This window comes from Corythoichthys intestinalis, chromosome 1 (genome assembly GCF_030265065.1).
Source record: "Corythoichthys intestinalis isolate RoL2023-P3 chromosome 1, ASM3026506v1, whole genome shotgun sequence".
Classification (NCBI taxonomy): Eukaryota; Metazoa; Chordata; class Actinopteri; order Syngnathiformes; family Syngnathidae; genus Corythoichthys; species Corythoichthys intestinalis.
In genome coordinates, this window is record NC_080395.1 from 35,332,695 (window position 1) to 35,358,569 (window position 25,875).

Sequence of the window (25,875 nt, forward strand, 5' to 3'; positions counted from 1 at the left end):
ATTTCAGTCATGACATAAGTGTATGAAATGTTTCTATTACCAGGTGATAAGCTGCTGGACACTGCCCCAGAGACTGAATCTCAGCCGGAGTCATCGTTCAGCGATGAGAACATTGCCCAGTTAGAAGTCTTTGAATCCGCTGCCATTTTAGAGCAAATTAAGACTGATGGAGACACTCAAACCATCACCATTACACAGCAAGTGAAAGCATGTGAACATGGTGAAGTCACTGAGTTCATCCAGCACATGAACGCATTTGGAGACACTGAAGTTCCGGCGGTTATTGGAGAGGTTCAAAGATGTGGAGACACAGAGCCTGCAGATGAAATGGCAAACAATCTGGAGCAAACAGCAGGTATGTCTTTGGGAGTGTACACTTTTTTTACTGGCGAAACAACATGCACACTCTTTGTTTATGAATGATGTGTTTTATAATTGTGTTTTTTTTTTTTTTTTGGTCATCTTTTAGATCTGTCTGCTTTTGTGGAGCAACATCTGTTTGGTAGTGGTCTGTCCCCTGCCCTGCCTCGTTCTGGAATCCGTGGGAGCAGCAAGTATGCCTTTTTTTCATCCCAACAAATTACCAGTAATGGTGTATTCAAATAAATATATGTTGAACATGATTTTTAACTCATTCACTACCAAAGACGTATAAGCAATGTTGTTTATGATGTTCAACTCCTCATAGCTAAAGAACAAAAAAGAGCAGAATCAAAACTTTTTTTTAATGCTTCCTAATGAATTCTTTTTGTAAGTTCTGTGTTCATGTAGCCATAGAATAGAATATTCTGTGGCGCTTGAAGACAGGGGGATGTCTTGTGACATACTTTATTTGGTAGGGAATGAGTTAAATCATTGTGTTCTGTTTTTATGTTTAACACAACGTCCCAGCTTCACTCTGACATAGAAAATCTCTAATGTAATATCTAATTTGAGTGCAGGGCAAGGGCAAATTTAAATTATGGAAAGTCACAAAGGTTACTGAAACTACCGTATTTTTCGGACTATAAGTCACACCTGAGTATAAGTCGCACTAGCCATAAAATGTCCAACGAAGAGGAAAATAACATATATGTCGCACCGGAGTATAAGTCGCATTTTTGGGGGAAATTTACTTGATAAAATCCAACACATAGAACAGATATGTCATCTTGAAAGGCAATTTAAAATAAAAATACAATAGAGAACAACATGCTAAATTAGTGTACAGTATGATGTTATATGATGCATGAACAACAAAATGTGAACTTGGACGGTATGTTAACGTAACATAGCTATTAACGAGTTTTTCAGATAACTATAGCATAAAGAACATGCTAACAAGTTTGCCAAACCATCAGTGTCACTCCAAAACACCAAAATAACATGTGAAATGATATAATAATGTGTTAATAATTTCACACATAAGTCGCTCCTGAGTATACGTCGCACCCCCAGCCAAACTATGGGGAAAAAAAAAAAACTGCGACTTATAGTCCGAAAAATACGGTAATATGAAGTGGCACAGCAGACGGTCTCAGTTTAACCCCTTCAGACCTGAGCATGCTGCTGACGGAAATGATGCATTCGCATCTCTTAACCAATAAATACACTGAATTTAGTTGCTATTGCCACTTCTGGGAGATGATTGGATGAAACTTTGCCCATCAAAATCAAATCATGAGGTTTAGCACGCCCTCTTTACTATTTTTGGCTCTTTGAAAATGGCTGAGACAAAACGCAACTTCAAAAAGGCAAACAAAAGTGCTCATTTCTTATCAAAAACACATTTACATTAAAAGTAACCAATAAAAGGATGAAATTTTCCCAACCCAAAAAATTGCACTTTGTTTTGGTGTTTGAGTAGAGTAAAAATCAGCGAAGATTTTTTTTTAAATGTTGTTTTGAAAGGGTTAAGCTATTTTCTTGGAAAATGGCGAGTAAAATAATAAGGTTCACTGGTGTGATGATGCAGGGTAGGCTGCTTACTAGACAAGGTGTAAGTAACCACCCGTCGCTTGTGCCTCTGACACCATCAACACTTTCGCTGCTTACTACTAGACACACAAACATTGTTTTGGATTACAGAGAAAGCCATAACTTTATTTCAAATTATTCTCCTGCTAACACACAGCCCTGACTGCCTTTGATTTTCTGTTGGTCATCATTTTTTATCTTTTCATCCATCTGCTTCCCCTGGATATCTCTTCATGACACACTGCTTACTTAGGGGTGTGACAAAATATCGAAATGGTGATATATTGTGATACATTGTATCCCAAAAGGTTATCGATATGGTCCTGCCAAGAATCGAGATATCGTTTTAAAAAGGTGTCAATGTTTTTAAAAAAAAAAGGAACCAACAAGTTGCTATCAAAATCTTCCACCATAATAATGTCTCAGTTAACTCTAAGGCTGCCATTGGCTGTGCTCGACTCTAATCCATTTAGACTGGGAACGTTCTTCGACACCAGAGCATTCGCAGTCATTCTGTCCGATTTTCGGGGCATTTACATGTCACTTGCGTATCATTTACAGGTCATTTCCTGTTGAATTTGAGTCACTGCCTATTCCTTTGGGTGATTCCCAGGTCACTTCCCGTTCTTTAACTCAAAATAAACAGGAAGTGACCCATAAAATACCCCAAAATTAACAGAGTAACTAATAATCAACAGGTAAATGACCCTCAAAGCATTGGCTGCCACTGACGGCCATAGACGTTCAATCCGTTTGAAATGGGAGGGATGGCAGCGAATGAACATTTGTTCATTCGCTGCCACCCTCCCAGTTCAAATGGATTGGACGTCTACTAGTGATAAACTCATTCCAATTCACAGCAGAAGCTTGTTTTTCTGTTTATTAGTTTGTAGAATATCCTAGAATGATTTCCTGACCAATGTATCGATAATCGTTGTATCGCCGTATCGCCAGATCATAGTTATCATGAGCTTTGTATCGCGTATTGTATCGTGAAGTAACAAGAGGTTCCCACTCCTACTGCTCACTTGAAGCCATACGCATCACAAAATGCATGATGCCTCGGACAAAATCATGTTGACCAATCAGTGCAAAGTGTAGTGATGCCTCACATTATCATGCCAGATTGAGATTACAGAAATACTCTTTACAAAGACCCATAATATATGAGTGTTCTTTTGCACTACAAATTGCACATTGTGCATCCACACATGCAATATATCGGCATTGGGTTGCCAGTTTTTGTGTCTGTGTTTGTTTTTAGGGTGCTAACGTGGTGGCTCAGTTGATGTATAGGCAAAATTAGCTCTGATTATTCCCCTCTTCTGTGTTTCAGTGAAGAAGAGTATACTTCTGCTGAAGCTCACCCTGTGTTCACCAGCCAAAAATCCACCACCTCTGCGTCATCTTCCGAAACCACGGGCACAGACTCTCCTTGTAAGGAGGACACGTACATTGGCATAAGTTCCCTGTCCCTTATTTACATGCTTACATGCTTTTATTTCCGGTTTCCTAGCTGTTGTGAGTTTGAACGATAGCGAAGAACTTTCAAGTTCTGAGTCCGAAGAGGAAGAAGAAGAAAATGAGAACGATGAGGCAGAGGAAGCGTGGAATGAACAGGAGGAGGACCATTCTGGTAGTGAAGTGGAAATAATTGACGAGGTCCAGGGCAACGGGAGACTGCTAGCGCCCCGACCCAACTTGGAATTTGTTCATGAAGACCACGGCCATTTCTTATCGACTTTTTCAGAGCAGCAAGCTGCCGAGTTTTCTCTTTTACCGCCAGGTGTTGAGATAAAGGTGTGTAACAAGTAGAAATCCTAATCAATTTCTGTTTTGGTTTTAAATTTAATGTTTTCCTCGGTTCCAGATGGTCGGGGAGGAAATGGAAGGCGAGGTTTTAATGGTGAGACTTGGCGCTGATACGGAAGCGATGGAGGCACTTGAGGGTGAAGGTCAAATATCATCCTATGTGGAGCTCAAACCTTCCAACACTCTCCTGGTTCCTCACGAGCTTGCGGATGGCCAACAGGAGGTGATTGACAATGCCCCACTCCCTGTGCTCCAGCAACCCGTCATGTCAGATGAGCGAAGGTGCGAAACTCATGGGAATTTCTCTCTAATGCTGGACATGGATGAGGATGCTGATGGAGAGGCGGTAGAAGTAACCTCTGGTAACGTGGCGGCAGAACCGGAGGTTATTCTTCTTGCACCGGACACGCCTGAATCTGAGGAGGCCACACCAGAAGATGATGGACAGATAAACCTAGTGATTAATGACTATGAGTCTGAGCAGAAGGTTGAAAAACCTCAAGAAGAAGGAAAAACTGAAGAATGTGAACCTGCCATTTTAACAGACTCTAAGCCTTTGTTAGTGGCGAAACCTACAGGAGCATTGGACAAGGATGGTGAAGATCATTTTGTTCCACAAGATGCCAATGAGGAGGAGACGGAACAAGATGAAGTCATACATGAAGTCACAGAGGCACAGAAAGTCTCTGAAGACGTTGAGATGGAACAGACTGTCAGTCATGTAGAGGTCAAAGGCTCTCTGGAGGAAATACAACAGCATCTGGAGCATACAGAACTGGAAAACAGGGAAGAACGTTCAAGTAACACCGAAATGTGTGTAGAGGTTCAAGACGATTTTGGTATGACCACTGAAACTGAAAGGGCTACCCGACTGAGGAGGACAGTTAGGTTCACCTCTCCTCACTCTGACAAACCAGAGGAGGCAGTAACTTTACACGAATCTGCGCCCTCTCCTTCTAGACGAAAATCTTCTAGGAGAGCCGTGACAACCAGACAAAAAAGCACAACAATGGAACAGGAGGATGAGGCTACAGATAAGACTGACATCACGGTGAAACGCAGGAGCGCTCGGAAAAGCACTCCAAGGAGGTCGAGTCGTAGAACCCTGAAAGACAGTAACGTATTGCAAACAACAGAGGAGGAAAATAAACAGGAGGAGTTCATTACACCAAATGTCAGAAAAAGCACCAGAAAGACTAGGCTCAAACCTTCAAAGGGGGTAGAGGATGAAACTCAGCTCAATTCCAGCCCAAGTAGAGCGACACGTCGGTCAAGGCGTATCACTTTTGATGTCTATCCAGAGGTAGGCAGTCATCTCTCGTTTTACTTTATAAAGAACACATGCAATGTTCCCAAAGGCATTTGTGTGTGAACATTAATTTTTAGGAGGCAGCAATGCTAATTTCTGTTTGCGCTTGAATGGTGGTTTCCATTGACTGTTAGCATTAAGCCAGAAAGCGCTCAGAAATTGTACATAGTTTGTATTTTAATGCACAGTAGTGAGTTTACCTCAAATGAAATTTAATAAACTGCTTGAAATCCTTCATAGACTCTTGAAGGACTGTTTAAAATCTGCCATACTAGTTTCCTTCAGCACCATGTTGTGTTCGATTTAAAAATGGAACTGCTGATTGCAGAGATCGACCTAAAACCTGGAAAAAAAAAAAAAAATTCAATTTCAAAATTGCCCAGTCTGAGAAACTAGGGGTGTCCCGATCGCATATTTTTGCACCTGAGTCACCTGATTTTGAAAATCTGCGGATAGAGTTGTCACAGCACACTTATGACTGGGCAGCAAGTTTAACGATGATTAACACATAAAAGTGTCTTTGATCAGAGACCTACCGAAGCTTCTCTGGCAAGATCAAAGCTACAAACCTGTCAATCATTGTTATCTTTCAGTACCAAAGATAAGCTGCATTGGACAGTGGTCACACTGCTTAGCAGGAGGGAGAGTGTGGCGCTGTACGAGCATGAAGCAGAAAAACAAATATATATTTAAATAAAACCCCGATCCTTTTCACCCGATTCCAATCCTCTGAAAAATGGTGCGATTGGCCCAATTGCCGATCATGTGACCATCTAGGGACATCCCTTCTAGAAACAGCTTATAGTCAAATCTTATACTGTAATTTGTATTAGATAAATATGAACATGTATTTAATTACAAATCTTGCACTGTATTAAGATAAATATGAACATGTATTTAATCACGCATATTATAAACACTAATTTTAAATGATTGTTTTCAGATGAAAATGTTTAACATTGCATTTTTAAAAAAACAAATTTTTTTGACCTGCAATTTCGTTCCAGTTATTAATTTGAAAGTGAATTGAGTTTGACACCCGTTTTACCCAAAAGTAACCGTGTTTTATTTTTATTGATCCTTCAATCTGTTGTTACAGTAGCAAAATGGGTCTGAGTGGCTTTTTAGAAAAAAATATATATTAAATGAGGCTAAAATTTGGCAACATTCAACCCATTAGCTGTCATTTGACTGTCTCTCACTGTAAATGACTGCCAATTAGTTAACATTGCTTTGGGTTAAACTCCTCACTGTGTCCTACCCTCAGAGCACACCAAAGATGGAGGCTAGGATCAGTCACGACGGGCATGAACCCAAACAGAACAGCATGAGCCACCGACGGACAAGAAACAAACTTTGGGACCACCCGCAGGAAGAGCTGGTCTTGCTGCCTACACCTTTGGAGGTTGATTCTGAAACTCCAGTGGCAGAAGCTCTCATGAAGAGGCTTCAGGATACAGAGGAAAAACAGAAAGGTACTATGCCATGCCATGGATTCGATGTTCACACACTTAACCGCCTATCATTTTACCCAGGAGTTTTTGGAAGGATATTGAGGTCCAGGAGGACGATGACATCCGTGGATGTCCAGGCGGTAGCACAGGACAAGACCAACCCAGGAGAGGACTCATTAGTTACCTTGCCCTCACGGAGACGAACCAGAGGTGCTCTTTAAAAACACCTGACAACTTTTTGTTTTGAGTGTTGTTGTTTCTCAAATTGTGTATGTGTTTGTCAGCTAGCATAGCAGAGTCTTCTTACCCCACCGAAGAACTTGCAATGACTGTTACTCGCAACAAAAGAGGTGTCCAAAAGACTTCAAAGGTCAGTGTTTATAAATGTGACAGAATTCATTATGGGTTGCCACAATTTAAGATCTTAGTCTGATAAGTCCAAGGATCTTTAACAAAACAACCTAAGTATGTGTTGAAGTCACCTTTGTGGAATATTTTATGTATTTGAATTTGCTGTATTGAATGTAAATTTATACCCCAAAAATTATTAATTACGGCCAGCCAATTAGACAAAATGAGGACATTGAGCTTGTGTAAAGACCCTACTCACGTGACGTCACAGCCACGCCCCCGCGCCATGTTGTCCGTATACTCGTCATGTTAATGCATTAGCGCTTCGTAAATTCCTCCTATTATGGCGTGTTTTTCTGCTCGTTAACATTAATAATCAAAATGGTGAAGTCGTGTGTGACGGTCGGTTGCAAAAACAGAGAAGATAGACGGAGATACTTGAAGTTTTACCGTATTCCGAGAGACCCGGAGAGGAGACCGAGATTGACTGCTGCAATTCGACGAGAGAACTGGGCTCCAAACGACTACCACAGATTATGTAGTAGTCATTTTATATCTGGTAAGATGCATTTAATATATATTTAGAGGGTTTTGGGCTGACAACCACAATTAAGATCATTGCTAGGCTAATCGCCGACAACATACACTCAGACGTTGTGAATGAACTACCTGAAAATATATAATTATAAGGGGATAATCAGACAGTTGTCATACAATTAATTTACAATTTCACTATTGAGGTCAAAAGCCAAAAAATAAATTCAACTAGGGACAATCTGGAGTAGTGCTATCGCACTTCATATTTATTACATATTATATATGTATGTAGTGAGAGTGCTATCGCTAAACCATATAAACATTAAAAGCCCTAGCTCCATTGACAAATGACATGAAATACATTAGACTTGACAGTGGATGTTAGCAACAACAAAAGATTTTGAATTGAAAATTTCGTAACTCACCTTCCCGAGCACAAGATAGATTCCTGCCGAATTTTCGTGGACGAGGACCTGTTTCACCCAACCAGCAACGAAGTATTTATAAGCCTCCAAGCTCTTAAAGTTTTTCAAACTTTCGTGAGAATAGGCTGATTTTGTGTGGACAAGATAGTTGTACAGTTCAGGGTAGCTAGCAGATGTCAGGCAAATATGGCGGAGACAGCGGGTCGAAAAACATCGATTTAGGCATCAAATATGGATCTGGCGAATGGATAAACTGAAGCTTTTCCACATAACGCCTTTTATGCAACGCATCCAATGAGTTTACAGCGTCAGATAACACCGTGGCTTCCATGAATTGCTCTATAACTTGCACGACTAATTGAAAACAATGAGAATAAGTCTAAAAAATACGGACAATATGGCGGCTGGATACAGCGACACGTCATTTTGTGACGTAGGTGAGTAGGGTCTATAGCCCACATTGTCAATTATATTTGATATAGTAATATTTTGATGGTTTCATGCTTTCAGGAAGTATTTACTTCAGAGGACGTCCACGTGGAAGAGGGGAAAGACGTTTCCAAAAGGAGAAAAACTGCCAAGCGAACAGCCAAGTAAAATGATTGCTTTGACATTTTAAGTAATTGTACTTCTCCATATGCTATGGTTACCTTGGCAGTCGGGTAGCCCTAAATATACAGGTGAGGAAAATAAGTATTTGAAGACCGATTTTGCAAGTTCTCCCATTTAGAAAATGATGAATGGTAGGTGATTGTCCACTGTGAGAGACAATCTAAAACAGGGGTCCCCAAACTTTTTCCTGTTAGGGCCACATAACTCTTCCCGTCTCTGATGAGAGGCCGGGGTCAGTTTGTAACAGAAAAAGTGTGACGATTGCAGGAGTGCCTAAATGTAAAAATTTATTGATTTTCAGAAAGCCACAATCAAATAACCCTTTCTGGATTCTTCATGGAACAAAAGTAAATAAAATAAAAATAATAGAATAGAATAATAACACTATTAATTAAATGGATAATAACCAAATAATCCTCTCTGGGTTCTTCACAGAAAAAGCCAGGAAATAAATACAGTGATACCTCGGCTCACGAACGCTTAAGCTCACGAACTTTTCGCCTCAAGAACATTAAATTCGCGAGCATATAGTCTCTGCTGACGAACTAGTTTTCGGCGGACGAACCAATTCACGCGGTCCAAAAGCGCCACGAGAAGCTGACGCACGCTCACGGCGTCCCAGTTCGTCCCCTCACTTTCGTTAAGTGCGGACGTGGTTTGTGTTTGATAGAGATTTTGGACCATATTGAGTGTACTTTTGCTATTATGGGACCGAAAAAGAGTTACCTACAGTCCTTATGGAAGGTGACTCGTGTTACCAATTCGCCCTCGACTGGTAATTGGCGGTGCTTTCAGCTTCCCACCGTAGTGAGAAGTGGACCGGCGAGTCACGTTGGCTCGTCGTCGGTTGTCTTCGGTTCGCCCGATTTCCTCTCCAGAAAGGTGGCGGCGTGCATACAAACACCCAGAGGCGTCGGATGGCTTTTATTAACAACCAAAAGCATGTGGGGGGCACAGCAGTGGAGTCTACGCTAACTGCGCACTTTGCCGGTAACACTCTCCTTCCAAACGGTAACTCCCTCCCTCCCTTCTCCTCCCACTCCATTCCATCAAGCCATCAACTACCATCACAAAGGTAAATAAAACGACTTTATTATACAGTACAGTTTATTTCTTTAATTATAATACAATAGCACATTTATTATACATAAAATAAGGTATATTTTTGTGCAGTTTTAAGGCTAATTTAGTAGAAAATTATGTTTTATGGGGACCTGGGAACGGATTATTCTCATTTTAATGGTTTCTTATGGGAAATAAATGTTCGGAAGACGAACTTTTCGCCTTACACACACTTTCTGGGAACCAATTATGTTCGTGAGCTGAGGTATCACTGTAATACAATTTTTTTTTTTTTTTAATGTTCTTGGGGCCGGACCGAATGTGGAGGCGGGCCGTAGTTTGGGGACCCCTGATCTAAAAAAAAAAAAAAAATGAAATGAGATAAAATAAAATAAAAATCCCGAAATTACAGTGTATGATTTTTTTAAGTTTATTTGGATTATACTGCTGCAAATAAGTATTTGAACACCTAAAAAAATCGGTTATTATTTCATACAGTACACTTTGATTACAATTATAGAGGTCAAATGTTTCCTGTAACTTTTTACCAGGTTTGCACAGACTGTGGCAGTGATTTTGCAACACTGCTTCACACGGATCTTATCTAGACCAATCAAGTTTTTGGGAAAAACAGAGTTTGAACTTGCTCTAAAGATGTTCTATTGGATTAGGGTCTGGAGACTGGCTAGGCCCCTCCAGAGCCTTGGCATGCTTTTTAGGAAGCCACTCCTTGGTAATTTATCTATCTGCTTCAGGCCATTGTCATGTTGGAAGACCCAGTCAAGACCCATTTTCGACGCTCTGAGGGAAAGTTTTTCCCCAAAATCTCACAATACATAGCCCTGGTCATCCTCTATTTAATACAGTGCAATCGTCCAGTCCCGTGTGCAGAAAAACACCCCCAAAGCATGATGCTACTACACCCATGTGACACAGTAGGGATGGTGTACTTTGGATGGTACTCATCATTCTTCAAACTCTATGGCTACTTTCATACTACAGGTCTTAATGCACAAATCCGATTTTTTGTCATATTCGTTTTTTTTGGCGTGCCCATTCAGACTGCCTTTGTCCATTGAGACCGTTCAAGTATTACGCATGCGCACTAATTCGCAGTCCGACACGCGCTGAGCAAGAAGACCCGCATGCGCAGAAGCATCAAAACAAATGACACACATCATCCGTCATTCCAGGGATATCATTTTTTTTTTTTTCAAAAGAAGGACACAAATAACAGACGTAAATAATCCCCGTTTAGGCTTATATTCAAAGTTTATATGGATCGATAGCATGCACGCACTGTCCGAGCATGTCACACACATACGGGCAGTTGGCCCCGACTCTCGGCCGTGTAGGCAATGTTGAAATACTGCTCACTAGGAGCAGAGAGAAAACTGAGCATTCTCAGGCTTATCCTCAATCCATTTTTATTTTTTATGACTGTTGTCAAGCCCAGCCCTTCCCAAAAAGCCGTGTTCACTGCAAGCTAGGCGCTAATAACGCACAGCTGCACCGCTACCGTCGCGTCTCTCTCGCTATTTGATGACTTAATTGCTGCATGAAATCCGATTTGGGAGGGTGGACAGTACAGACCGCTGTGACAGTCTGGAAGAATGTGGCCCAGATCGGATTTGAACCACATACGAAAGTGACCCAGATCGGATTTGAAATGGTCCAGTTCCATGCGACTTGTCACGTTCAGACCGTCAAGTTAATGCCTCACTCGAGTCGGAAAAACACGAAAAAATCGGATTCGTGCATTAAGACCTGTAGTATGAACGTAGCCTATGAGTCGAATTAAGACCAAAAAATTCCATTTTGACCTCCTATGACCACATGTCTTTCTCCCATGACTCCTCTGGATCATCCAAATGGCCAAAACGGGCCAGGACATGTGCTTGTTTTAGCAGGGGAAACTTCTGTTCCATGCTCATTTTAAACCATGACAGTAACCTTGGAAATGGTGGTCCCAGGTCCAGGTCCTCCTATGTACTGTAATTTTTGGACTATAAAGCACACCTGACTATAAGCCGCCACCCACCAAATTTGACACAAAAATGACATTTGTTCATAGATAAGCCGCACTGGAATATAAGCCGCAGCAGTCTTCACTGTATTATGGGATATTTACACCAAAATATAATAACTGTTAACACTTTATTTGACAGTCATAAGACCAAATGAACCAACATGACGCTTTCAACCAATTGGCTGAAAGACTTCATTGCTTCAAGAAGCTTCATTGGGCCATCACTGCTTCCTTTGAGGGAGACGCTCAACCTCTGCTGCCAACTGCTGTCAACACTACTGTCCAACATGTCCCCTCGCATGCATTGCAGCGCTACAAATGTAATAATCAAAATTCATGTTCTGTGCAAATTATTTCTTCAGTTACTGTTCCAGTTGTTTCATTAATTGCTAGTTATTGTATTTGTTAACAATTTATTTGGCAGTTGCGCAATAAGACCATCATAATTATGACATGGCACTGCCTTGAGCATTGATAAATGCATATTACATAACATTTTGTCATCTAACTTTTGAATGGATGTAAAAGATTCTAGCTCGACAAAAATGTTAGTTACATAATTAGTGACATAATTTAGAAAGGATGTAAAAGATTCGAGCTCGACAAAAATGTTAGTTACATAATTCGTGACATAATTTGCCAGCTGACACGTAATGACATCTGTCATATGCATTCAATGACGCCTATGATAGTGTCATGTCATAATTATGACTGTCTTATGGCTGTCTTATAGCGCAGCTGTCAAATTATGTTACCTCCTAACCCAGATAGATCAACAAATAAGCCACACTGGACTATAAGCAGCAGGATTCAAAATGAGTGAAAAAAGTAGCGGCTTTTAGTCCGAAAATTACTGTAGTTCTTGGCTGAATCCTCACTATTCTTAGGATCGTTGAGAATCTACGAGATAGAACTTGCATGGAGCCTCAGTCCGAAGGAGATTCACAGTTATGTTTGGCTTCTTCCAATATCTAATAATTGCTCCAACGGTGAATCTTATCACCAAGCTGCTTGGCAATAGCCTTGAAACCCTTTCTGTCTATGGTGTCTTTGGAAAGCCCTTTGGTCTTGACCATGTTAGTAATTGGAGTCTACCTGGTTGTACGGGGTGGACAGGTGTTATATGCAGCTAACCGCCTCACGCAAGTCAAAAAGTTTACCTCCACTCCACTCATTCGTTGGACTTTTTAAGGGAGACCAACAGGTCTTTGAGGCACACAATTCTAGCTTCATACAGTTACATACATTCATACAGGTGTTCAAATTTGTATTTGTAGCAGTATAATTCAAATGTTTAAAAAATATACTGTAATTTCTGGAATTTTTTTCTGAAATTGTCTCTCACAGTGGACGAGCACCTACCATGAAAATGTCAAATCCACCCATCATTTCTAAGTCGGAGACCTTGCAATATCATCGGGTAAATGGTGTTATACTTGTATAGCGCTTTTACAACTTTCAAGGCCCTCAAAGCGCTTTACACTACATCGCTATCAACCTACTGGTGACGCAGCACCAGGAGCAACATGGGGTTCAGTATCTTCCGCAAGGGTACTTAGACCAGTTCATCAGGGTGGAGAGTCGAACCCACAGCCTCTGGTTTCGGGGACAACTACTCATCGTTGAGTCACGCCACCCCACAAATACTTATTTTCCTCATTATATACTACAGACTTTAAGTATACAAAAGCAACTGCCATAACTAAACTCAAACTTGCATAATTTGATTTGTTTCTGGAATTTTCAGCAACTTATTAAGTGTTTTCACATTCCACCGTCAGATCCTCATCTGGCTCAGAGCCTCGTCCCCTCGTTGAACCAGTCCTGATTTCGCCACCGTCCAGCCCGGACACTCGGGTCCTCCAATCCCAGAAGAGGACCAAGGAAGGGGAGGCGCAGAAGCCATCAGGCATGACTCTACGCCGTAGACAAATCATGAACAGCGTTTTTGCCAAACCTGTCACACGCAGGAAGAATCCATGATAACATGTTTTAACTTGGTTGGGTGTGGAGGAATTTTTTATATAAAGGGTATATAGGTTACCATTTTGATTTTGTTGTAGCTGCTAGTTATTTACAGACATCCTCAATTGAGAACTTGCCTCTTATTGAAGGCTTTTAAAGGGAACTCTAAGTAAAATGACATGTTGGTTCTGTGTTTTATTTGAATGTTAGTAGCATATGTTATATACAGCTTTTGAAAATGATTAACAACTATTTCTACGTAAGTCGTTGTGGTTGTTTACGTTGCAGTTTGGTTGTGGCGATGAGAGCTAAAGCATTCAGCCTATACAGTTTGAGTCAATGCGAAACCGAAAAGTAAAAATCGAACAGAAAATGTGAACAACATGAGGATGGAATCTTTAGTTGGTTATAGTTGATGGTGTGTCTGTGGTAAATGTTCACCAATGGCAACGAAGACGTAAATGCCCTAAAAGAGTTGTGTCAAGCAGCTTTGCTTTAGCACCTTAGCTTCACTTTGGGCTCAAAATTAAATTGATTATGGACATTTTTGGAACCTCAGCCCGTGAATAAAAATGCTTTCCTCAATGTCAATTTAGAATTTTAATGGTGATGTCGAAGTAACACCATTAGCACCGCATAGCACTGAGCATTGCTTACACTAACGGTACACAGTGAAGCAGGGCTATCAATTTAAAAACACATACCATCTATTATGACTAATAAGATGACAAGTACATAACGTAAGACCTTGATTAACTTAAAAGATGTGCACAGCACTCTTAAAAACAGAGCAGCATTAATGTTGGCAAAATATTTCTTCCTAGTAAGTAGTTTTTTTTTTTCCTAATATAAATAAGTCGACACTGCCCTCTGGTGGTTGAAGGAATACTCTCCAATCTGACGAAGCGCAGCAAATTATAATTGTCCTCGTGGACTGTAAGGAATATACGGTAGTCTCTTTTTAATGCGTAACATAATTACGGCGACACCATTTTACATCACCACAGAGCAACGTAAATAATGGCGACTTAGGTCGATTTTTTTTTTTTTTTTTTTTAATATTAAGCTCCAAATACATTATATTACAGAATACAGAACCAATATGTCATTTTAATCACTGTTCCCTCATTTCATTGTCTTAAGCAGTTCTAGTTCATCCCTGCTGATCACCTGAGGCGGTGCTAAAAGCATTGAATGATCCGGTCGCGCATCTGCAGTATGAGTAGCAGTTAAAAAAAAAAATACCTGTGACACATGTGAAAAAACAAATTCTGGTGACAACTGAATTCCGGTAGCCCCCACCCCCACCTCACACACACACACACACACACACCCCACCATGTGGCAGTTGCATGCTGCGGGATGCTGCTTCCCTGTGGGTTTGCCTATCTTATCGCATTGTTGCGTCACTGGTAGCCTTGTGGGTACTTGTCTGAGTTGCGTGGTTTGGACCTCCTAGGCTGCAATGACATTTTGTCGGGGCTGTTGATTGTTGGTTGGCCCGCTGCAAGCTCTCACACCTTGTGTTTTAAGTCGCAATGAACACTTTTAAAAATATTGATTTTGTTCATTTCAATCTGTAAATACAGGTTTCTTTGTCCAAATTAAGTTAATAAATCCTAAAGAACTTTGTTTATTTGAAGGCTTTATCACATTGACTTTGTATCTAATCTAACTGTCGGTCTTAAAAGTTTTAACGGGTTGAGCAAACGTAGTTAATTGTACACTGATGCCAAAAAAATCTGGACTCTTAGCTACTGGATATATTGTACAGTATGCAAAAATAGGAAAAACATTTTTTTTTTTCCTTGTTCATTTGTTGACTTGAGTGTGTTCATTGTATGGCTGATACAAAGGCTATTTTCTGAGGAGAATGTATAGTCATATTTTTTGATGACTGCTGTTTGATAAATAAAGATTGATGAACAATTGCTCTTTAGCCAGTGGTTTTTCTCCCAAGTTTTGCTTTTTGCTGTACTATGTGCATTTGAATGCTGAACCCTGATGTTTACTAGTTTCCATTCTCTAGTGCTTATCCTCACCGTCGTCGGGGGAAAAATCGTAAATTCTGAATATAGCCTCCAATTTGAGCAAAAGGCAAACTTTTACCTATTTAGTACCTATTAGTGATTTTTTTTTTTCATTTAGTTTGGCTGCCAAAGACTAGCCTGGTACTCCGGACTCACCGCTGTTCCAGCTATCTCTCTGTTTGAAAAACACAAGGAGAACAGTCTGGCCGTGCCAGGCAAGCCAGCGACAGAATTGCAGAACTCTATAAAGCTGGAAAGTGTTATGGGGCTATTGCCAAGCAGCTTGGTGATATAAGATCCACCGTTGGAGCAATTATTGGAAAATGGAAGAAGCCAAAGATAACTGTCAATCTCCCTCTGACTGGGGCTCCATGCAAGATCTACCTTGTAGCGTCCTAAGAACAGTGAGTAATCAGCCAAGAACTACACAGGAGGAGCTGGTAAATGACCTGAAAGGAGATGGGACCACCATTTCCAAGGTTACTGTTTGTAATGCACCTTAATGGTTTAAAATCATGCATGGGACTGAAGGTTCCCCCTGCTTAAACCAGCACATGTCCTGGGCCGGTTAAAGTTTGCCAATGACCATTTGGATGATCCCGCGGAGTCATGGGAGAAAGTCATAATTCTGATGGTGTTTGGAGAAAGAATAATAATGAGTACCATCCCAAGAACACCATCCCTACTGTGAAGCATGGGGCTGGTAGCATCATTCTTTGGGGTTTTTGTCTGCACATGGAACTGGACGACCGGCAAACTTTTACCTCTTTAGTGGTATTTTTTCATTTAGTTTGGACCCGATGTAGAAAATATTTGTTAAATGTAATTTGTGTTTCAGATCAAATAATCCATAAAATGAGGAGAATGTCTATATAAATATAAGCAATCGAAAGTACAAAAGTGAAGAAAAGTAAAACATAGAATTTCAGAATCGTGACGGTTTGGGAAACCAGTGTTTTTATATGTCAATGCAAAGAAACCAACTAGGGACCTGGTAACAAAATATGGGCTACATAGTGGTTATCTTTAATATATTTATACAGGTAAGCAAATCAAGGAGATCTAGACATTCTCTGAAAAAACTAACCCAGCTGTGGGAAAAAAAGCAATCATCTTGCATTTCAATGTAAAAGTCGATTTCCTGTGCTAATGTTAACACAAACGTGAAATTTTCCGCAACATGGGAAAGTCCCCTTCTGCGTAACAGTTTACATAGTTTTCAATGGTCGCCTTACCAAACCAAATGTAAAACTAGCATTTACAAATATGTTATAATGCAAAGACGTAATCAAACAAGTACTTAGATACGTGATTTTCTCCATTTTCCCATAAATGTCTCAATCACTGCTGTCAGTTCCATAGGAAAACAGTACAGCTCTGTTTTTCCTTGGAAGTACGCACGCCTACATGAACCACATGACCACCTGCGGAAAGATGAGAGTATCGCAGCTCTTTCTACATGGCTCTAGAATGGACCCATCGCTAAGCCACAGAATTGAAAAATGTAGTTGAAATGTATATATTTTTGATCAACTTAAGTATATGTATGTAGTAGGAAATATTTGGAAAAATTATATTCCTTTTATATGGTAAAGTCCAAATTTAGGACAGAAGTACATGCAGCAACTGCTTGTGATTTCATGAACTATGTAATCCAATCAACCCGTCAGCCCATTACTCCATTACAACGTTATTCATTTTGCCATGAATTTATGCATTTTATCTCCTGCCTGGGCTTCAATGTAGTGGCCCGATAAATGATGCCGCATGCAGGTAAATAATTCATTGGCAGGCAAGGTGAAAGTCAAAACTGGTCTACTGTTTCACTTCCCTTACAAGAGCTAGAAAACATCCAACCAAAACTAGTGGTGTTTACAATATCTGAAATGCACAGCAGGGACTGTGTTAAAGTGGCCGTCAGAGTCCGCCCGTTCAACAAGGTCAGTGTGTTTCCATTCATGATCACATATCCTGCATGAATTTGCTGTGTTTTTAAAGGGTTGACAGAGAACACCTAATTTCACCCAGAGCCACTCTTCAAAAAATCAGCTACCTTTTTCAACTGCCTTAAACTAGTGAGAACTTATCGGCCTTTCGTAAGCAGGAGATTTACAGATTTTCTCGGCCCCAACCATGAGCCCAGCCCCAGCGGTGGGCAAGAATGTTTTCGCTCTCGGCTGTCTTGTGTCGGTCCAACGCTGCCGGATCGCTGGTCGGCATCGTTTATGAAAGTTGATTCTGACCACTGCAAGCTACTGTTATCGAGCTGGCCTTTATGTTTTGAACAAAAATTCAAGTTCAAATGGATTGGACGTCTACTAATGATAAACCCAATCAAAAGCACAACAGAAGGATGAATAAAGCCACATGATTGGACGTTTATTGTTGTGAATCGCAGTAAAATTTGAATGTAGGTGCATTTCATCACTCACATTTTGACACTTCAATTCAGAGGGAGCGTGACGCGGGCAGCCGCTGCATCATCGCCATGGCGGCGAGCTCTATCAGCATCCAGGACCCACGTGACCCTCAGTGCCGCCGATCCTTCTGTTTCGACTATGCATATTGGTCCCACAGTGGTTACGTCATCGATGACCGCACAGGCCTCTACCTGCCTGAGGAGGCAGGGGGGCGCTATGCAGACCAGGTAAGTGCTGATTTACAGTGGGACAAATAGAGAGGCCTGTAATTGTCAACATGGATAAACCTCAACCATGAGAGATAGAATGTGGAAAAAAACAATCACATTGGTAGATTTTAAAAGAATTTATATCCAAATTATAGTGGAAAATAAGTATTTGGTCACCTACAAACAAGCAAGATTTCTGGCTGTCTAACGAGGCTCCACTCGTTACCTGTATTAATGGCACCTGTTTTAACTCATTATCGGTATAAAAGACACCTGTCCACAAAATCAGTCACACTCCAAACTCCACTATGGCCAAGACCAAAGAGCTGTCGAAGGACACCAGAGACAAAATTATAGACCTGCACCAGGCTGGGAAGACTGAATCTGCAATAGGTAAAACGCTTGATGTAAAGAAATCAACTGTGGGAGCAATTATTAGAAAATGGAAGACATACAAGACGACTGATAATCTCCCTCGATCTGGGGCTCCATGCAAAATCTCACCCCGTGGTGTCAAAATAATAACAAGAACGGTGAGCAAAAATCCCAGAACCTCACGGGGGGACCTAGTGAATGACCTACAGAGAGCTGGGACCACAGTAACAAAAGCTACTATCAGTAACACAACGCGCCGCCAGGGACTCAAATCCTGCACTGCCAGACATGTCCCCCTGCTGAAGAAAGTACGCGTCCAGGCCCGGCTGCGGTTCGCTAGAGAGCATTTGGATGATCCAGAAGAGGACTGGGAGAATGTGTTATGGTCAGATGAAACCAAAATAGAACTTTTTGGTAGAAACACAGGTTCTCGTGTTTGGAGGAGAAAGAATAATGAATTGCAACCGAAGAACACCATACCCACTGTGAAGCATGGGGGTGGAAACATCATGCTTTGGGGCTGTTTTTCTGCAAAAGGACCAGGACAACTGATATGTGTAAAGGAAAGAATGAATGGGGCCATGTATCAAGAGATTTTGAGTGAAAATCTCCTTCCATCAGCAAGGGCATTGGAGATGAGACGTGGCTGGGTCTTTCAGCATGACAATGATCCCAAACACACAGCCAGGGCAACAAAGGAGTTGCTTCGTAAGAAGCATTTCAAGGTCCTGGAGTGGCCTAGCCAGTCTCCAGATCTCAACCCCATAGAAAATCCGTGGAGGGAGTTGAAAGTCGGTGTTGCCCAACAACAGCCCCAAAACATCACTGCTCTAGAGGAGATCTGCATGGAGGAATGGGCCAAAATACCAGCAACAGTGTGTGAAAAGCTTGTGAAGAGTTACAGAAAATGTTTGGCCTCTGTTACTGCAAACAAAGGGTATATAACAAAGTATTGAGATGAACTTTTGGTATTGACCAAATACTTATTTTCCACCATGATTTGCAAATAAATTCTTTAAAAATCAAACAATGTGATTTTCTGTTTTGTTTTTTCACATTTTGTCGCTCATGGTTGAGGTTTACCCATGTTGACAATTACAGGCCTCTCTAATATTTTCAAGTGGGAGAACTTGCACATTTAGTTGTTGACTAATTACTTATTTGCCCCACTGTAATTAATTTGAATCCCTGTGAGGCTTTCAAGATAGGTAAAGCATAAAACACATCACAAAAAAATCGCCAACGATAACATGCCTAGGTTGTTACATAAAGTTGTTGGATCAAACAAAAAAAAATACATTTTCTAAATTTAAAAAAAAAAAAAAAAAAAAGCCTTAAAACAATTCTTGTGCTGAAAAATCATTGGCCAATTAGCTAACTTCTGCTAGCGTCTACTAGTTTACGCTAAATACTTTGTTTAGTTGAGGTTTGGGTTACAAATATGGTTAGGATGTGCCACTGACACATTACCAGTGACACCCTTATTTCCAAATGTGCCCCTGTTTTACAAGCCACAGACAGTCCGTTCCTCATTAATAGAATTTCAATATTGCTGTGTGAATAAGTTGTTTCCAACTGTGGGCAAAAGGTTTTTTCCTTAGTAAAGTTTTTAATATATAATGTAATATATTACATTAGTTGTATCTCAAAATAGTTCACTTTTTGGAATGCAGGGGGATTTTAGTGTTTTCCTTGTGTTGGTTTCGTTGTACCTGAGTGGAGTGACCATTGCAGCGTTTGGTTGTATAGTATTGCTGAATATTCTGTAATTTTGTTATTTAAAATTATATTCATTTCAAAAGGTGTTCGTGTTGGTTCAACTACTTTTGTAATGACTGTAATTTTGTCTGTTTCTATGTGAGACCATAAATTTCAGAGCTATAATTTATATAGGCCTATAGAATAAATAAACTGCCGTAAAAGATAAGTTTTAGTACAATTATACTCCATACCTTTAGTTTGCATACTTTTTGGAGGAAACTTGGCAGCTCCTGTACATGTTGAACTTTACAGTATTTGTTGGAGAAATGTTTGATGTTGGCTGGTTTTGTGCTAACCGAAAAGCTACCAGCTTTTTTAATTCCAAAATTCTCTGTCAAGTCTGTTAAAACTGATACAGGTAAGTTGTAATTTTACAGTTACTGTATTATTAGCCAATTCAGCATTTGCTTGTTTCACAACATTAGCTAAGCTGTTGAAAGACGTTTATAAGACAAGAGGCTAAAGCTAACATTTGCAACCTTTTAATTTTTTATTTTATTTTTTATTACTAGCTCTATCAAAATTAATGAAAGAAGGAAACTCCTCTTGTAGGAAGTTTTATTAATGAAATCTTTCTCACTGTGCGAATTATTCTGTTTAAAAAAATAAATACATAAATTAAAAAAAAACATGCTATTTCCCTGTAGGAATGTGTGTTCCAGGACCTTGGAGAGGGAATTTTGGAAAATGCACTTCAGGTAACGAACATCTCTCTTGGAAACACACGTTGTTGTTGTTGTTGTTTTTGTTTTAATTCAGAGAATAACAATGTAATTAATACTGTTTGTTTGGTGAACACAGGGATACAACTCTACTCTTCTGGCCTATGGACAGACAGGCTCTGGGAAGAGTTACTCCATGGTGGGCTACAAGCCCAATAAAGGTCTGGTTCCCAAACTTTGTGAGCGACTCTTTGAGGCCAGTAAAGAAAACCAGGATACCAGACAATGCCAGGGAAGTATATGTACTAGGACTGTCTCAAAAAATTAGAATATTGTGTATTCTAATTTCCTGAGACAGTCCAGTATATGTGTATTAGGTCTGTCCCAAATTTTTCTCCCGATTTGTCAGCAGACTTTTTTAACAATTTTTTGTTGTTGACGTTTATTAATTCACAAAAACATTTTAATACACTTACATTCTTTATTAAAGTACAAATAAACACATAAATAACGATACTTTATCACAAATAAACAATGAGATCAAATGCTGATAGCATTAACTTGTGATGCAACAAAATGGAATGTAAACAGATTCAGAACACTGTGATTTCACCTTTCCAACATGATTTAAAACAATTGTTTAAAAAAACTACATATTAAAAATATGTAGCATTAATATTATAGTATACTACTATATATACTATACAGTGATCCCTCATTTTTTGGCGGTTAATGGGTACCCCTCCCCCCTTGCGATAATCGAAATCCGCGAGGTTAAGGTGTGTTTGGCGAAGTAGAGATGTGGGTTGTTGTTTTTTTGTGTGCGTGTTCAGTGTGTTTATTCAGATTTAGCATTGGAAAGAGATACATATAAGACATGAGTTTTTTTCCTCCCAAAGTATATTTTTTTATCAAATTCTTCGTTGAGTGAGTCCTCCCAAATGAACTCATGCTTTCTTAGAACAGCACACGACACAGCACAATGAGTTGCCATAGCGACTACAGCCAATGTTTAAAAAAAATAATCGAGGTGTCAGCCTTTGAAAGTTAGTTGTCTGGCCACTTCAAAGCAGCTCCCTTGTCACTCATCGTTTACTTTAACAATCTGCAGCTGCCTGGTGAGAAAGAAACGCTTCAGGAGGGAGAGTGAGAGGCTGTAGGTGATCAGATGGGACATCTCTATAAAATCCTGCATTTTTTTTTTAAATGGAAAAAAAAAAATCTGTGATGGACTGAGGGTGCGATTTTTGAAACGCAAAGTAGCAAGGGATCACTGTAATATAAAGTAAGATTGGTGCAGTCATGGACTATAGTAAGAAGGCCACTGTTTCCAATTTTTTTTTTCTCTTCTCCAAGCGGGAGCATCCATCATTCTAACAAATACAATCTGCATGCTGTACACAGACTACGGAGACTGTGAGACATACAGCTTTCAGGAGCAGCAGCAGAGTAGATAAATAAATGTCACGTGTCACTGGAGTGAAGTACGTGAAAATAACTTAATGATGCACGTTGATACGACGCTAGTTCATACGACACACCTAAAGGCAACTTCAACAACAAATGTCGTTAGTTACAGTGGCTTCCATAATTATTGGCACCCCTGAAAAAGATGTGTTTTTTTAGCTTCTAATAATTTTTTTTTCATTCAAATAATATGGGACCTTAATGGGAAAAAAGAGAAAAATCCAACCTTCAATACAAGTGCATTCATTCAGTGGGGAAAAAATCCCACATAAAGAAAAAAATATTTGACATCAAATAATGTGTGTCACAATTATTACCACCCTTGGTGTTAATACTTTGTACAACCCCCTTTTGCCAACAAAACAAGGTCTGGGGACTGAGATGGCCATGGGAGGAGCTTGATTTTGTGTCTGGTGAACCATTTCTGTGTAGATTTGGCCATATGTTTAGGGTCATTGTCTTGCTGAAAGACCCAGTGACGACCCAGTTCACAAGCTCAATCTTGGTCTCATCTGACCAAAGCAGTTGAAGCCTGGGACCGTGTGTATTTTTGTGTGAAACCAAGATTGAGCTTTTTGCAACAAACACTCTAAGTGGGTCTGGCGTGCCACGAAAGATGCGCATGCTAAAAAGCACCTCATACCCACTGTGAAGTATGGGGGTGGGTCAGTGATGCTGTGGGGCTTTTTCGCTTCCAAAGGCCCTGGGAACCTTGTTAGGGTGCATGGCATCATGAATGCGTTGAAATACCAGGACATTTTAAATCAAAATCTGTTGCCCTCTGCCCGAAAGCTGAAGATGGGTTGTCACTGGGTCTTTCAGCAAGACAATGACCCTAAACATATGGCCAAATCTACACAGAAATGGTTCACCAGACACAAAATCAAGCTCCTCCCATTGCCATCTCAGTCCCCAGACCTTGTTTTGTTGGCAAAAGGGGGTTGTACAAAGTATTAACACCAGGGGTGGTAATAATTGTGACACACATTATTTGATGTCAAATAATTTTTTCTTTATGTGCGATTTTTCCCCACTGAATGAATGCACTTGTATTGAAGGTTGGATTTTTCTCTTTTTTTCCATTAAGGTCCCATATTATTTGAATTAAAAAATATATATTAGAAGCTAAAAACATCTTTTTCAGGGGTGGCAATAAGTTTGGACGGCACTGAATATGGACTTACGGTCAGCCAGCTTGTTGTCTCCTGTCGTCTTCCAAAATTACAACTGGGTGACGGCGCTTCAGGTGTTCATTCACGACCGACGTGCTGCCGTGGTATGCAAGCTTGGCATTGCAGACTGCACACGACGGTGTACCCTCCTTTGTTTCGTTAAAATAATCCACGTTTTGGCCACTCTGGTGGGCTTTTTTTTTTTTTTTTGCTTTTCCCCGCTTGCATACCAAGCGTCCGCCATTCTCAACTTTCCGCACATTTTTTTTCCAACCCTTCATTAACTGTCGACGGGATGGTGTGCTCGTCATGCATTTATGTCATCGATGACGTTGAATACATCGATTAGTCGGGACAGCTCTAATGTGTATATACTTTATGTATGTTTGAAAAGTCGTTCTATATGTCCCCATGTTTTATGTCCTCACAGGTCTTCTTCAGTATGTTGGAAATCTACAATGAGCAGGTGAGATGAAATGTAACGTTGCCAAAGTAATGTTGATATTCGTGTCCCACTGACATCAAACCACTTTGTTTAATTATGCTCAGCGCTTGGTCAGACATTAAATAAAAAGTCCAATAAAAAAAAAAAAAGTAATCGGCTGCCATTGATGGTGATATCCGTCCTAACCATTTCAACCATCAATAGCAGAATATGACTCATTATCTTTAACTTCCTGAATTACCTTTTCATCCCATACAATCTCACCAGGTGGTAGACCTGCTGTCTCGTGGTTCTCGTCCTCCTGGGGGCCTCCGTGTCCGAGAGGAGCAGCACAGGGGCTTTTATGTGGAGGGTCTGCGTACAGTTCCATGTGACAGTGCAGCACAGGTGTCTATGAAAACATATTTTATTGTATTGTTGCAAAAAGTAGTCGTTTCATACTCAAAACCTTTAGATTGAGCAGCTGATGGAGCAGGGAACCAGAACCAGAACTACAGCTGCTACACTCATGAATGCTAACAGTAGCCGCTCACACATGCTTATTGTACTGCAGCTCAAACAGGTGACATTGATTTACATCTCTCACTGACTCTATCAGGTCATTAGTTCTTCATTGCTGATGTGAACTTCTTGTAAAGATCTTGTCTAAAGAGAGCGTCACTAAACAATCCAACATCAACCTGGTGGATCTGGCAGGAAGTGAGCGTCAGAGGTCAGCATCATCCGAGGCGGACCGTCTCAAGGAGGGCACGGCCATCAACCTCAGCCTCACCACTCTGGGCAACGTCATCAGGTCAGCACGGCATGCTTATTCAGTCATTTTGTCACATGTTTACATAAGTCTTCTCATTTGTAGCGCTCTTGCTGACATGGCAGTGGGAAGGAAGGTGGTGCATGTTCCATACAGAGATTCAGTTCTTACTAAACTACTGCAGTCGGCTTTGGGAGGAAACAGCCGTACTGTTATGGTGACACTCATCCGAATGCATCTTGTTCTAAAATGTAATAATGTGGACTCAAAACATTTTCATGTTGTAGATTGCCACACTAAGCCCTGCTGACATCTGCTATGAAGAATCTCTGTCTACACTGCGTTATGCAGAGAGGTACAATGACAACACCTAATGGAACACAAAAATTCTATTGTGTGCGCCTTGCATTTTTTTTTTAAGGGCAAAGCACATCCAGAACCGTCCTGTAGTGAACGAGAGCCCAACTGAGCGTCTGGTCAAAGAACTCAAGGCGGAGAATGCCAGACTCATGCAACGACTGAGTCGGCTGGGCCAGGATGGACGCAGTGCCAATGATGAAACCAGTAAGTGATAAGAAAGTGACTAGATCACGACAGAATTCCTGAGGTGTGTTATTTTGTATGTTCTCAGAGGAGATCCGTCAGCTACTGACACACAATGAGCTTCAGATCAGAACCATTCACACTTTGTGGGAGCAACATCTGCAGGAGGCGCTTAAGGACTGGGAGCAACAGTATGCCAACATCACACAGGTACAAAAACACACATACACACATCCCAATGACTGCTGTCCCATGTCTAGTTATTGTAATGTGTATCAGGAGAGGAGAATGATGCAGATGCACCCTTACATCTTGAACATCAATGAAGATGCTCAACTGTCTGGTGTCGTCAAGCTTTTCATCCCGGAAGGTCAGAATAATTATAGCGTTTGATTCATTCATTGATTATTTACCAGAGTTGTCCGATATCGGGCAACCGAAAAAAATAAATATGTTAAGTCCACAACCACATATACGGTATTGGCTTGATATAGTTATCGGAATTTTGAAGGGATATTGGTTAAAAAG

General features: G+C 40.5%; 2 protein-coding genes across 3 annotated transcripts in view; both read left to right on the top strand.

Annotated features, from left to right (window-relative positions):
- ahctf1 (AT hook containing transcription factor 1) overlaps positions 1 to 15,443 on the top strand; it is a 41,929-nt gene extending 26,486 nt beyond the window's left edge. The window contains exons 31-40 of one of the 2 annotated variants that reach the window (XM_057856661.1): positions 44 to 355; positions 470 to 554; positions 3,293 to 3,393; positions 3,473 to 3,756; positions 3,827 to 5,071; positions 6,345 to 6,552; positions 6,613 to 6,741; positions 6,816 to 6,901; positions 8,355 to 8,437; positions 13,329 to 15,443. In XM_057856661.1, the coding sequence (XP_057712644.1) occupies positions 44 to 355; positions 470 to 554; positions 3,293 to 3,393; positions 3,473 to 3,756; positions 3,827 to 5,071; positions 6,345 to 6,552; positions 6,613 to 6,741; positions 6,816 to 6,901; positions 8,355 to 8,437; positions 13,329 to 13,530 (2,735 nt within the window). In that variant the 3' untranslated portion in view covers positions 13,531 to 15,443. Of the gene's footprint in view, positions 1 to 43; positions 356 to 469; positions 555 to 3,292; positions 3,394 to 3,472; positions 3,757 to 3,826; positions 5,072 to 6,344; positions 6,742 to 6,815; positions 6,902 to 8,354; positions 8,438 to 13,328 lie in introns of both variants that reach the window. The other variant, XM_057856583.1, reaches the window with a different exon arrangement.
- Positions 15,444 to 15,849: 406 nt separating this feature from the next.
- kif28 (kinesin family member 28) overlaps positions 15,850 to 25,875 on the top strand; it is a 36,722-nt gene continuing 26,696 nt past the window's right edge. The window contains exons 1-13 of the mRNA XM_057856912.1: positions 15,850 to 17,482; positions 17,995 to 18,189; positions 20,955 to 21,005; positions 21,109 to 21,282; positions 24,039 to 24,074; positions 24,321 to 24,440; positions 24,508 to 24,615; positions 24,692 to 24,846; positions 24,910 to 25,021; positions 25,092 to 25,159; positions 25,226 to 25,368; positions 25,436 to 25,557; positions 25,627 to 25,717. Coding sequence (XP_057712895.1) covers positions 17,429 to 17,482; positions 17,995 to 18,189; positions 20,955 to 21,005; positions 21,109 to 21,282; positions 24,039 to 24,074; positions 24,321 to 24,440; positions 24,508 to 24,615; positions 24,692 to 24,846; positions 24,910 to 25,021; positions 25,092 to 25,159; positions 25,226 to 25,368; positions 25,436 to 25,557; positions 25,627 to 25,717 — 1,429 coding nt within the window. The 5' untranslated portion in view covers positions 15,850 to 17,428. The remainder of the gene's footprint in view (positions 17,483 to 17,994; positions 18,190 to 20,954; positions 21,006 to 21,108; positions 21,283 to 24,038; positions 24,075 to 24,320; positions 24,441 to 24,507; positions 24,616 to 24,691; positions 24,847 to 24,909; positions 25,022 to 25,091; positions 25,160 to 25,225; positions 25,369 to 25,435; positions 25,558 to 25,626; positions 25,718 to 25,875) is intronic.